Source organism: Coturnix japonica, chromosome 18, assembly GCF_054131305.1.
Source record: "Coturnix japonica strain WE chromosome 18, WE-NBRP24, whole genome shotgun sequence".
In the NCBI taxonomy this organism is placed as follows: domain Eukaryota; kingdom Metazoa; phylum Chordata; class Aves; order Galliformes; family Phasianidae; genus Coturnix; species Coturnix japonica.
In genome coordinates this window covers 13,282,525-13,296,257 of record NC_140680.1, presented here as the reverse complement: position 1 = coordinate 13,296,257, position 13,733 = coordinate 13,282,525, and the positions used below count along the sequence as shown (strand labels likewise).

Here is a 13,733-nt window from a genome sequence, read left to right as displayed (position 1 = left end):
TTTCTGCTGTGCAGGGTTTTATTAGGGAGACTGCAGTGTTCAGTAAGCTGTCAGTGTGGGCTCAGTTTGAATTGTGTAAAGGATATACAGGTATGTCAGTGCATGTTTGACAGAGAGAAATGCCACTTGTGCATTGATCTTGGAGGGCAAACAAGGGCTAATCTTACTTTTGAGGAGGTGAATGATGTGTGGTATTTGTTAAATTCTGGTATGATCTAATGATGTCTGCGTGAGTACACCAGGCTCCCTGCTCAGAGGTGAGCAATGTCTGTGTGAAACAGGGAGATTTTTGTGTGGACGTGTGACACCAGATTACATTACCCTCTTGATTTACTACAGGACTGTATCACACTCCATTTCCAAGAAGAATCTCTTTTAGGGTTTGTATGTTTTTACTGTCTTACAACTTTCTTCTTTGATTCTGCAGGAAAACCCAGCTCAGGGACAGCATTTAGAGGAAGCTGCTTTTCGGTTGCAGCAGATTTTCCGGATTGATATTTCCATTGCATTCAATATCCTTGGTAATGTGGACTCGGGTTTGTTTTGTCCTTTAGCCACACGTTCCTCTTTTTGGAGGGCCTCCAAATGGTTTCAGGCCGTATGTGAAGGCAGAGATGGCATATGCCCAAACTGAAGCCTTCTTTCAGCAATTTCAACTATACTTTGAGAGATTTATTGCCCTTTGTCTCATCCTGCCACCTGATTTATGTCAGCATTTTTAAATCCAGGCTTGGTTGAAATCTGCACTGTTGTCCTGACATCTGTATTTGGAAATTAAGTCATCTCTGTCCTTTTTGCAACATGAGCTGTCCTATCTTCACAGCTCTTTTTTCATTGTCTGAGATCTCAGTCTTCCTGGCAAGCTGAAAAAGCAATTGCAGAACTGCAACTCTAAGAAGAGCTGAAGGAAGATGTAGTGATCTAAGAAAAAACTCCCTGCCCTACATACACCACTAGTTGCAGCACTAGAAAAGTAAACTGCTTCTCCATTAACCATATGTTGTGCTAGTACGTGGTCCTTCTTTGCAATGAGATCAGAATAGTTCCTAAAATACAGTGTTGCTGTTTACCCTGTAGAAACTTTGATTATGTGGGGTGGGAGCTGGTGAGCCTGCTAGGAGTGAGCCAGACCACTTGGCATGGGGCAAGGATGGTCAGTAGCTCTGGGGAATGTCTGCTGTATTTGAGACTGCATTCTGCTCTTCTGTTTTCATACCATTTTCTTCCCAGGGATTGAAAGTATGAGAGCTGGCCATTACCAGATAGGCTATACCTGCTTCAAACTGGCAGCAGATCGAGGCTACAGCAAAGCCCAGTTCAATGTGGGTTTGTGTTATGAGCATGGCAGAGGCACAGAAAAAGACTTGGAAAAGGTATCCACAGCTTGTACAGTCATGTATGTGTGTGGCACGCACCGGGGAAGTGGTCCTCGTTGGGTGTGCAAACACATTTCTCCCTTTGAATGGGTGTGACAGTCTTTGAAGTCTGACTGGAAAATGCTGGAAATAATATAAGCTGTGGGTTTGCAGTGCTGGCTTCAGTATCGTAGATCCCCTCAGAGATGTGCTCTTTCTCATAGCTGCTGAGGTCTTGTTGCAGGTACACAGGCTGTGCCACTAGCAGCTGGAAGAGTACCCAGGAGAAACCTGTCATGTTGCTGTATTTAAAACACCGCTGCACATCCAAGCATTTCTTTACATCGTGAGCCATCCAGTTTGGCTACCTTAACTACAGCCTGCCACCTAGTGAGTGCAGCCATAGTCAGCATCCTTCTGTACCTGGAAAGATCTGCAAAGGCTGCCTGTTTTGAGTAGTTGTGCAGATCCCCACTGGCATGAAGCAAGCTTTGGTATCGATGGCTCGGTGCCATACCCTTCAAAACTCGGAATTTTGACTAGAGAAGGCAGAGGTGGTTAGAGGGCTCTTGTACAGCAGTAGTCCACTGTCTCACTTGAATGCCCTCATGTTCTTCAGCAGAAAAGTGTGGGAGGGTTGCCAGGGTAAGCATGTGCAGCTTATGATATGTCTGGACAGAGAGGTTAAGCTTGTCCTGGCCAGAGGGGAGTCACATCATGTTTGAGGGCATGTAGTACCTGACTGACACAAGCATGTTTCTCTGTTCCCAGGCAGCTTTTTATTACTACCGTGCAGCCAGCAGCTGTCACCCCATGGCACAGTACCGCTACGCTAGATGCCTCTTATGTCACAGTCCTGAAAATGAATGGCACAGGCTTCAGAAGGCAGTGACTTTCCTGGAGCAAGCAGCAGTGGCCGGACTTACAGAGGTTAGTGTCCACCATGTGGGAGTGATTTCATAGGAAAGAGAGCAGTATCTTTAGGACTAAAAGCAAAATTCTTCCTACATACTGTTACCACTGCCCGTGTATGAGGGCAGCCCTGCTTGCATGTGCGAGGCAAGTAGGTGTTCATTCTGTCAGTAGTGCTGGTTGTCTGTTTTGCTGTTGGGCTTTTTAGTGTGGCCCTCCTCAACCCCCTAAACAGGAGATTTTCCACATGCTTATGGAACTTCTGCTTGTTAGTAATGTGCAATTTTTGGTCCCATCATGTGCCTGAGATAGGTATTTGCTTCTTAGCTTTATTGGTTGAAGAGAGGATGCAGCCATAACTGATACCAACTGTATAAGACTCTACTCTACAAAAGAGGGCAGAGCTTGATGCACCAGTTCTTAGAAACATGCATGTAACTGTTCTCTCCAATACCTAGATTAGACCAGCAGCTTAGGAAAACTGACCTACAGTTGAAAAACTATGTTTCATTGCCACTCAATTGACAGAGTACAGGTTGCTTTGGTGGAAGAACTTCCATGAGATTCTTTGAGTAGGAACAGATCTTCATACAGTATCTCTGACTTTTCAAGATGATTCATCTGCATAGATCTGTGTACCCTGTCCTCCTTTCCCACTCTTTAGGGGATACATTTAGACATTCGTAACATCTTGTGTTACGAATACAAGCCATTCTGGCAGTGACTGTTTCTCATGTAGCACACTGTTCCAGGAAGTACATCTGCTGTGTCTAACGGACAGCTCACGAGTAGGAGCCATTCTCTGGCTCTGACTTCCACAGTGCAGTTTGAAACAAGATTCTGGGTCTCGTACTGTTAGCATGGTGGTGTTACTGTGTGTGTAGAGGAGTTCTGTAGATCGAGTGGGATTTTTTGTGTTTATAATGACAGAGTTTCTTAGGACAGTCTTTATTCTCCGAGCAGGCTCTGCTGCAATCACGATACCGTGCATGTGAGTATCACAGGTATCCCTGATGAGTTGCCAGAGATTATGTTCTGCTCCAGCAGCAGAGCTTTTACTGGCATTTGGACAACTTGCAAAAACAGGAGTAATTAAGGTGGAAAATCCTGGCTGATTTGTATCATGTGGTTTTGCTGCAGGCACAGGCTTATCTCGGAGTGTTCTACATGAGGGGGCTACAACCTAAGGAAAAGAGAGGCCTCAAGTACCTATTGCTGGCAGCAGAGAATGGCGTAAGTAATCCTTTTGTAAGCTGTGGCTGTTTTTAATTTGGGATCTTTGCAGGTTACAGGTGGCAGATTTCAGGGCTTCTTGGAGGTAGGAGTGACTGCTGGGACTTCACTGTGCTGTCTGAAAGGTCAGAGTGGAGCTCTGGCACACCCTGGGGAGGAAGCAGGCCCTGGGATGCACACCCTACAAAACATGAGCACAGAAAATGCCATACTGGGTTAGAGCAGTTCTTACAGAACCTGTGCTTATTCTGTTTCCAACAAATAGTCCCTTAGCATAATTGTAAAGCTTTCCTGCTATGGAGCCTTTACACCCTTCCAGTCAAAGTCTTTCACCACTGTATCACCGGGAGAACTTTGCTGTGTCTATCTTGAATCTGTTCTTCAAAATAAGCCCATTATTTCTTGCTTCCTACAGAGAGGATGAAGAAACTATTTCTAATTCTTTGCAGGGACTTTTTATGTACTTAAATACTTAAATCCCCATTCATCCTTCTCCCGTTGTTTCACTTTCTCCTCACACATCATGTTGTCTAGTTCTTCTTGCTCTCTGTTGATTTTTTTGCAAGTGACCCATGCTTTTTTTAGGTGTATTTTTGTGGTTTTTGGTTTTTTTTTGAAGGACAATGCCTGACACAGTACTGCTCCTGTGGTTTTACCCATCCTTACAGAAGTGTAACATCTCGTGTCTTGCAGCCAGGTTTCCGCTTTCTTTACAGCACTGTCATTGTTCACTCATTCTCAGATTGCAGTGTATTATAAGGAGATAGGGATTTTTTTCTGAAGAACTCTTTCATTTTATCTTGAGTTCCTACAACTTCTTTGTTATGGAAAATAATGAATAACTTCCCTCTTCTGGCAAGCACTTCTGATTCTGTCAGCCTTCAGTATGTCCTCTGTGAGTCATTTCTTTTGCAGGCTGCAGAGCACAAGTTTATTTTGTCTCTCCATGTAGTTAAACTGTAACATTTGTTTTGTCAGACTTCATTTTTCTAATCTTTATCCATTTTTAAAATGCTTGGACTAAAACTGGACTCAGGGTGAAGGCATGCCAGGAATATGGCATAGGATCCCATAATGAGATCCTATGCTTAGTTCTGTATTCCCTTCTATCAGTTCCTAATGCTGTTTTCCCATTTGCTTGCCAGTGATTGGTGACTTGATGGTTTCAGGTAGATATCACAGTGATTCCCAAATTCATGTCTGTATGCATTCCTTTACATTTGTCAGCAGTTTCTTCTGTGATTGCATTGCCCACTCGTGGTGTGGGGCCTTCATTAATTAATTCTTTACAGTAAGTGTGATCACTCTGAATGACATTACGTCTAATTGCAAACTTTATGACCTCATTTTTCACCCACTTTTAAGGATGCAGACATTAGACCAGTGGTAATAGACCAGGCTAGCCCCAACTGCTCAGACATCATGTTTGTGATGGTTGATATAGTGTTTGATTCCAACTCTGCTAGAGATCTGTAAGCTTCATAGATGATTTCTTCCTTCCAGCCTGATGCCAGATGCGTATGCTGCACGATCAATGAATCATCTCATTAAATAGTTGATTGTCCTTTACCGAATGCACAGTAAACCCCTGAAAGCAGAAAATGCACAAGGTAACTGCTGGTCCCAGCAGTGCTCCTTAGTAGGTCACGGTTTAGGTCACAGCCAAGACAGTTCTCAGAAGCCAGTCATGTTTCCCCAGCTCTGTTTCCCATTGGATACTGGCTACAGACGCACCACAGCCCTGTCTTTAGTGACTGGCATATGTGCAGGATCCCTGGGATGTAACCCCATGTGTTCAGCTGGAAAAAATCCTCTATGAGTATGTTCAATTACCCTTGGCACCCTGGAGTGTTTCAGTTCAGTAGAACTTATGTTTAGTTGGCTAGAAGACTATTCGTTGTGAGTAAAGGAGAAATGGCACTGTTTAGCTACAGCTTAAGAAAGAGAAAACAAACAGAGAAATTCAGGGATTTGATATTTTTCAGGTTTTTGCTGTGCTGAAGCCATAGGGGTGGCTCTGACAAGCATTCTTCCAAACCCAGCAACACTGGAGAGAACTGTGTTTTACTTGGTTACCAAAGTAACCATTTATCTATTTTATTCTCCTTTATTTTATCGGAGCAAGCACAGAATGTAAGAAACGTGTTAAGGAGTGTTCTTAAAGAACTGAGTCAGATTTCAAAGTATTTTACAATCACACATGCCATACTAATTTCAGGATCTCCTCTCCTGGTGGTGGTCTTTGAGGTGTTCGTCATGTAGGAGAGCACTAGTAGAATATTTCATACTTATCTCATCCTGTATCTTGTCATATCTGAGCAGTCAAACCTTCAACATGCTTACCTCATCTCTAAAGAAGTTTATTGCTGTCATAAACTGAGACTTGAAACATTCTGCAGGGCGCCCACTCATTGAGTTCTTTGCTTTCCTCCACCAGCTACATCCCAGACAGCAACACTTGCAATATGTTCCTTTCTTATGGCTTTATTAAAACTTGCAAACTTGCCACTTACGTGGTTTTTTTTCCCCAAAAGCCTGATTTAGATCATTTTTCTGGCAGTTACACTATTCAAGTAGCATTGCTGGCTTTTTCAACAGGAAAGGATCTGCATGACCACTTGCCTGTGTGGTTTTTTCAATGTCTCCAGGACTGTCATCTTTCTGTTTTGCTATCCATGAGACCATGTTCCCAGCATTGGATTAATAAAAATATATAAAGTGCACAGCTGACATGGAAACATAAAACATATCATGGATTTGGATTTGCTGACCTGTCTGCAGTTTCTGGTTCATTCTCAGCAGTTGTGTATGTCTGAGTAGTTCATGCTTTTTCTGTAACGCTTACTTGCTCGACTTCCTTTCTGCTGCCTGAGATTTCTTCTGGAATAGAATTAGTGGGGCCGAGCAAGCTAGTGGTGCAGTGTTGTGTTGCAGGCCTGATGGACTGCAGGGTTGCCAAGGGGAATCTTCCAGCCTTGGTAACAAGACCTCTGGCACTTGATATGTTTTTACAAGACATCTGTGTGAACTGCAGTAGGGTATTCTACAGGGTGTGTTCACAGTTTGGGTGTGATCAGGATGTGGGTACAGTGAGGCCTCTTAGCTCTGACCCCCATGGCAGTCTGGATGCTCTGGGGAGACAGCTGCTCTGTTGTTCCTGTGACATGGACCTGGTCAGTGAAGGGAAATTAAAGTGACTTTAATTAGAAAGGGATAGGGAGGAGTGGAGTCAGAGGTAGCTGGTGAGCATTTCTGCTTGACAATGTGCTTATCAAAGGAAGGGACAGCATTACCAAAGATACAGTATGAGGAACCAAGGATAGAGAAATAAACATCAAAGTTGGTATTAAGGACTGTCTGTTCTCCTGTTGTGTGCTGTCGTCACTTCTCCATCATGTGAGGCTGATTACTGTGCTGTCTCCTGTGGCTAGGATGCCCAAAGCAGATACCACGTGGGCGTTTGCTATGAGAAGGGCCTTGGAGTGCAGCAGAACCTGGCAGAAGCGATGAGACACTATCGACAGTCAGCTGCTGCGGGGAACAGGAATGCTCAGGAGAGGCTGCGAGTGATAGAAGAGGAGATGGAAGGTACCATGGGCTGTGGGTGAAGGGGTTTTGTGGGACTGCATCGTGGCATGGGCCTGTATTGCCAGGGGAAGGGTGGCATGGGACTGTGGCAGAGGAGTCCTTTTTATTGAAGGCAAGGGAGCACTTTTCTTTCTCAATTGTCTCCACTTCTTAGCAGCTATTTCCAGTCAAGTGGAAAAGCTGTTCCCATAGTCTGATACATCATTAAGATCTCATTTTAATGTACTTTCAGATGTGCGAAGAAAGTACCCTTTCCCTTTCGGAATGAGAACCTCTTCCTCCAGCCCCTGTTTCTGGGCCACTGAGCGCGTGCCTGCAGGTCTCCATACCTTCCAGCCAAGACAGCCTGCCCTCACCCTGCCCCACTCCTGGAGTGCAGACAGACTCCACATGATGACACTCAGCAGCACAGAATGGAGCCATGCCCTAGGAAACAGGGCGAGTCCACTGGAGCAGCAGGGTTTGGAGCCTCACCACTGCGGTTACTAGAGCAGCTGGTAAGTGGAACAGGCAGGCAGAAGGAAAGGTGGGCCTTCTTACCTTGTTGCATGGGACTGGAAGTAGGGTGGTAGTGAGTGGTAAGAGAAGGCTCCTATTCCATCAACAGAAAGCTGTATTACAATACAGAGGTTTTCAGATTAAAGCTGGTGATATCTCCTATGCCACCATGTAGCTTATCTCTCTCCCTGCCAACAAAAGGCCCTTGCTTTTGCTCCTTCACTTCCATCTGAAGCTGATCTCCCTCCATGCCACTGTGGGTATAGTTTGGGGCCATTATTTCAGTAGTTTTGTACATCTTTCATGTATCAGAGCAATGCTTGCAAGGCTCCGTATGGTGATGCTGGCAACTAACTGGGTGAGTCTGGCCTGCAATCCCTGAGGCAATTTGATCTTACTTCAGGGTAGATTTCCAGCACAATCTGGGCTTCTCTCTATATGGACACTGCTGCAGTTCAGTCTGCTTTAAAACCTTGTCCAAAGCAATGCAAGCAAGAGAATAAATCCACCTGTGCTGGTGGAAGTAATGCTGTCTTCAGCCATCCTATGCCTTTGTCGGTGCCCTTCAGTCCCCAGTTATTATTCCTTTCGCTCTGGCAGTGAGTTGCTCCCACGGGGGCACCCCTTTGAGTCACAGTGAGCAAGGTTTGCTTCGAAATTTATATTGTACGTGTGTGCTAAGCACGTCAGCTCATTTCCACCAAAGTGGCTAAGGGACGCTCCCAGCAGGCGGTAGCCAACGTCAGGCAGGCAGAGGCAAGCAGCTGGTATGATAATTTCTTCCACTGAGGCAGCTGAGTCCGGAAAAAGGCATTTGTCCACACAAGTTTAAGCTGATTCAAGGGCATCTGTACAAACTGTCCAGCTTCCTGTAGCTATCTGTGTTGCTTTGGTGCTTTGTGTAGATCAGGCTCTGAAAACAAAGGCGACGGCCCCATCCTGAACTTGCTGTGGTCTCCATTCAGCAAGGGAGGGGCACAGCCACAGCTCAGTGCATCCCATAGCTCAGATTGTTCTTCTAGTCTGGTCTTTCTGCCCAGACCAAACTTTCTTGGGCTGTTTCCTTTATCAAGCAGGATACAATTAGCAGGAAATTCCTCGGGTGTATTTCCTATTCTGCAATAATCCACAGCTTGCTTACACAGTGATCAGGATGGGACAGGAGTGAGGGATGGGGAGGACTGAAAGCAATTTGCAGAATCAGGACATTGAACCAAGAGGAATTAGTCTCCTGTTTAACCTGCTCGCTGTAATGTATTTTTGTGTAAAGACTGTCCTTTGACAGGCACATCGAAGTAATGTACCAGAGGAAGATGTGAGGCTCTGCCATGTATTTGTCCTCTGTGCACCCCCAAGATGCAGAAGAATCCTGTCAGGCTGCAGCTCCTCACTGTCGCAGATATGCCACCCTCGTAGTTTGCACAGCTGCATCTCAGTTAGAATTTGGCTCACTGTCATTGTTTTGGTGCAAGAGACTGTTTTGTTTGTGAAACAAAACAGCAAGACATTTCTATCAGCATTGTGGCAGTATGAGCATGCGAGGGTAAACTCATCAGTGGAATTTATTGACAGAGATAGGGTCATCTGTGAAGCACTTTGGAGATTCCAACTGCAACAGTGGGTATCTGGGGTATTAAGAAGGCCACCTAGGGAACTCTTATTGTGTAGCTCTTGAAATTTAGTCCCAGGAGCAACACAAGAAAAAAGAGCAAAGTAAAAAGAAAAGGTTTCATTTACTTTCCTTTAAAATTATGTGTCTGATTCTGTGCTCCTGTGGCTTGTGTATGTGCATGCTAAAAGCAGGGTGCAGTTATCTCCAGGTGCATGGAAAGGGAGTGCAGGTAGGATGCTTTTGAGATGCTCCAGGTCGTATCTGTTGGGTGGTGCTGCCCATTCTTATTCAGCATAGCAGTAAAGATGAAGACTAAAAATACCCCCCAAAGACAACTGATGCAGCAGCCTCAGTGCCAGCAAATTGCTTTTAGAGAAACCTTTGTTGTGTGAACTGTGGTACCCATGGAGAACTCAGTGCGGTTTTTTAATGTAAAGGTGGTGAGGCAAAGGAAGCAGTGTGTGCAGAGCACTGCCGGCCCTGTGCTGTGGTGGGGAGGAGGCTGGCAGTCTCTTCTCAACATATCTTTTGTAGTCACTCAGGAAGCAACAGTGTTGTGAGCAGTGGGAGCGATGGCTTTCCTTTATTCCCATAGCATGATTCTGCATAGCATCGCATTGCTGGAGTGCCCCATGTTTCTTTTGTGCTTTGTATCTTAGTTGGAAAGCAAAAACGATGGTACAGAGATAGGAGTCCTGCATGTGTGTGATCCAGCAGTGCGTACCTGTGGTCTCCATTCTCCCAGAATTTTTAATGCTTCTCTACCCATATGTCAACTGTGTACCACTGCCAAAGCCTACAGTATCATAGAATCACCAAGGCTGGAAAATACCTAAAAAAAAAAAAAAGAAACCCAAAAGACAGGTCCCTTCCCAGTGCTGTCTGCCCCTGTTGTCTTGCCATTTTGAGTGCAAGTCCTCATGGTTAACAACAAATACCTTTGTGTGCCTCTTCTGCTGTTACTTGTATCTGTATCTTATCTTTTCAACACATGCTGTGATTCCAAAGCAGTCTTAGAGCTCACGTACACATGGACCAAAATGAAAACCCACAGTATGGGTGGAGTTTGTGACTGAATATTTCAAAATGGTTTTCACGCTTCCCTTTTCCCAGGTTACCTTTGACAGACTCCAGCCATCTGTTGTCTGCTTCTGGGCAAGGGCTATTCTCCAAAATCCAGTGGCCCTCAAAAGGGAGCGCAAAGAAAGGAGTTGTGAGCACCTAGTGCAACCACAGGAGAGATACCAGAGCAGAAGGGGGTGATTTGGGGGCATTTTACAAAAATCCAAGTTCTCAGTGGTAGAAAAAAGCTGAAAGCATCAGTGAAGAGACCCCTTTCTGAGTTTCTTTTTCAGGCTTTCTGCAGACACAGCATTGTCTCAGCCAAATTGGACCTTGTCACAAAGATATAGTGCTAGAAAAAAACAACTATTTTATTTAAATAAGAACTGAGATCTTGAAGCCCAACTCTGCAGTACATTGCAAAGTCCATGACCGTGCAAGTTTATCCTCCGTGCTGCACAGTCTGTAGTCACATGGATATATCTGTGTCGTTCTCAGTTGTGATCTGACAAAGCCCCCTTGCTCAGTCTGCCTGCCCTGGGAGGAGGGGGCCCTTCTTCTGTTGTGTGAGTTGTGTGTGATCATAAGGTGAAAGATGAGGGTGGAAGAAGAGTAGAGACAGGGACGGGCAGGGGGAAGGGAGATAAACACAGTGAAATCAGTCATGGAGAAATTTGATGGGGTGAGGCAAAGGAAGATATATGCCTATCATGATCAGTCTAGACATGAATGATGCTCTGGACCTCTTAAAACACATGTGTGCCCAAACAGAGAAAGCTTTGTGTGACTCTTTTCTCCTTGTCACAGCTGCCAAGCTTCCTACAGAACAGGAGCACTGTCATCCAGTCCAAGGCTCTTCCCACGTGCTGACAGCTGCCGCAGAAGCCCTGAGCCTGTTTCGTTGTGCGCTTGGACCTTCTGGGACAGAATCATTTCAAAGAGGGTGCTCATTTCTGAGAGGAAGGTACTAGCCAGTCTCGTCCCAGCAGCGTTTGAGTCAGATCCGGTGCCTTTCCCAAAGGTCTCAAAGGTCCGTGGTTTCTCCTGCCCCACAGCTTCCTCGTCCTGTGGTGAGTGCAGGGAGCCAGGAGAGAAGACGTTGTCCTTGTAATTGCCAGTGGGTGGCAGGGAGAGCCGTGCCACCCACGCTGGGTCAGCCGTCAGCCTCTTGAGGGCCAGCTCTGGAGGGAGCAAAGCAAGAATTGGTGGTGAGACTGTGAGGTGGAGGAGACCAAAGGAGGAAAGATGAGAAACAAGGAGACTTCCTGAGATGGAATCTTGGAAGACTGACTGTAAGCAAACCTAGAGTTAAGCCACCAACAGCATCATTCAAACTGACAGCTTACAAAACAAACTGAAATTGGTTTCAAACTCCTATGTTTTGTTTTGTTTTAAATAACCAGTTGGATTTCTTTGCATTCCCACTTGTTTCTAGTGGCACTTCACTAAGTGGTGAGCAAAGCCAAAGAAAGTGAAGGTTTAGGACTGCAGGGGATGCAACAAGGGAAAGCTTCCAAAGGGGAAATGTCAAACAGAAAAAGGTCAGTGGTGGACTTCCCTTAAGAGTCGCTCTGGAGTAGGGAATGGCTGCTGAGTAGTCAGACTGAGACCAAAAAGAAATGGGTTATTGTGAAAACAGTAATAAGAGAAGTGGAATGAAATTCTGGATTATGAAATGCACAGCTGGGTGGTTGAGAGCTAGCAATAAAATATTGAGCCATAAAGTAGTTGTTCATCAATTGGAAACAGATGACCAGCAGTGGGAGCCTAGTGTGGGCGTTGGCTGTGGGCTCATTAATGTACCAGTAATGTGATTCTGCCCTGAAATGGGCAAATGAAATCATACAATGTGTTGGTCAAGGTATTCCCTGTTGGCATAAAGACATATCCGTGGCATTGTTATTAGGTCTGGCAAAACCTGATTAGAGGTATTACATACAAATCTGATTATCCATCCCTAAGAAAGAGGATCTGAAATGACAGAAGTGCAGAGAAATACTGTTGAGATGAAACAGGAGCGAGCCTGAGCTTACAAGATGGAGACCCCAGAGGCAGGGCTGCTTCTCCTGCTCAAGCAAATGCTCACTGGGGATCTGACTGCAACCTGCCATTATTTTGATGAGTTAAGCACCAACAGAGGAAATCTCTATGCTTAAAATAGTGTTGGCAAAAGAAGAAGTGATTAAAAGTGGCCGTGAATAAACATACACTGGAATTTAAAGGAAGGGCCTCATAGCAGAACGAGCCTGGAATATCTTCCTCGCCAGGCAGCAGGAAAGGAAATGGGTTCTTATTTAATAGCAGAGTTTTGCAGTGGATAAACAGACTGATGTACACAGAAGCTGCTCTCCAGCCCTGCACTGATCCATATCCTAAGCAGAACCCAGAACTGCTGAAAGGTGTGAAGGGACAGGCAGGTTTGTGAGACACCTTGAGTCAGAGAGCAGCAAGACAACAAAAACGTGAAATGCCACAACGGCCTCAATCAGAGGGCGAGAGTTGGTGTCATTATAAGAATTATGCCTCTCTCACTGACTTACAGTGAGCTCAGAAAGGAGGGTCCCCATTGTCACGGGCTTGTGCTGTTTCTAGAAGAGCCTGAGACGGGCTCAAAGATAAGTCTCCTTCCTCAGCCAGCTTTACCTTTTTTCTCTGAGACAGAATTGTGCCTCAGTGTGTGTAGGGTGATGGGGAGCTGGGATTCAGCACTTGGGAAGGAGAGGAAGGCAGATGCATTACTTACATTTTGTTTCAGTGGAAACCTCAAAATTCTGTCATGTTTGAAGCTTTCCTCCTGCAGTCTCAGCATTTCCTTTTCATCACAGTGGCTGTTCCTTAAGATCTCTCCCAAGCATGCTGAAGCCCCGTGCTTTAAAACAGCCACAGCGCTGTTCTCCTCAGTCTGTGTGCAACCACTGTGCTCACTGAGTGCTGAGATGCTTCGGCTGTGGAGCAGAGCAGCCTCCTCACTGCAGGGAGAGCTGAGGCTCAGTGGGCTGATTGTTCTGGCCTCTGCGACCGTGAAATCCTTCAATTAGGTCTGTTGAATTTGACTGATGACCTTACTGCCTTATTTTAACAGTGTTTTGTTTTATGATCAATAAAGACATATCTCTTGCCAGCCACTGGGCACTCTTGTTTTGCTGGTAGGGGATAGGTGCTGCTATACTGTTCTGAGTGTCAATAGCTCAGGTGGGGGCTGGCTGCTTTACAGTGTAAACAACGCAATAGCTGCAATAGCCGGCTGGTCCAGATGACTCCTGCAGTTTTTCCCCCACTGTGAATAACACAAAGACCCAGACAGCCCCCAGCCAGCTGTTAGGATACTTCTGAGCACAAGCAATGCTTCCTTCCTCCCTCTTTCAGGATGCAGGTCCACTTGTGTTTGTGTTTGGGAGAGAAGGAAGGAGTCCAGCAGTTCTGTTGTCTGCTCTCTGTTGCCTTTTTGGGAAGGCCTGGACTCACAGTTAGGA

General features: G+C 45.5%; 2 protein-coding genes across 3 annotated transcripts in view; one reads left to right on the top strand and one right to left on the bottom strand.

Moving 5' to 3' along the window:
- DELE1 (DAP3 binding cell death enhancer 1) overlaps positions 1-13,381 on the top strand; it is a 20,420-nt gene extending 7,039 nt beyond the window's left edge. For both annotated transcript variants that reach the window (XM_015876257.3, XM_015876256.3), the window contains exons 6-12: positions 428-521; positions 1,231-1,373; positions 2,127-2,285; positions 3,408-3,500; positions 6,932-7,088; positions 7,321-7,585; positions 11,068-13,381. In XM_015876257.3, coding sequence (XP_015731743.1) covers positions 428-521; positions 1,231-1,373; positions 2,127-2,285; positions 3,408-3,500; positions 6,932-7,088; positions 7,321-7,577 — 903 coding nt within the window. In that variant the 3' untranslated portion in view covers positions 7,578-7,585; positions 11,068-13,381. The remainder of the gene's footprint in view (positions 1-427; positions 522-1,230; positions 1,374-2,126; positions 2,286-3,407; positions 3,501-6,931; positions 7,089-7,320; positions 7,586-11,067) is intronic.
- PCDH12 (protocadherin 12) overlaps positions 10,608-13,733 on the bottom strand; it is a 10,931-nt gene continuing 7,805 nt past the window's right edge. Inside the window, exon 4 of the mRNA XM_015876255.3 lies at positions 10,608-11,441. Within this exon, the coding sequence (XP_015731741.2) occupies positions 11,080-11,441 (362 nt within the window). The 3' untranslated portion in view covers positions 10,608-11,079. The remainder of the gene's footprint in view (positions 11,442-13,733) is intronic.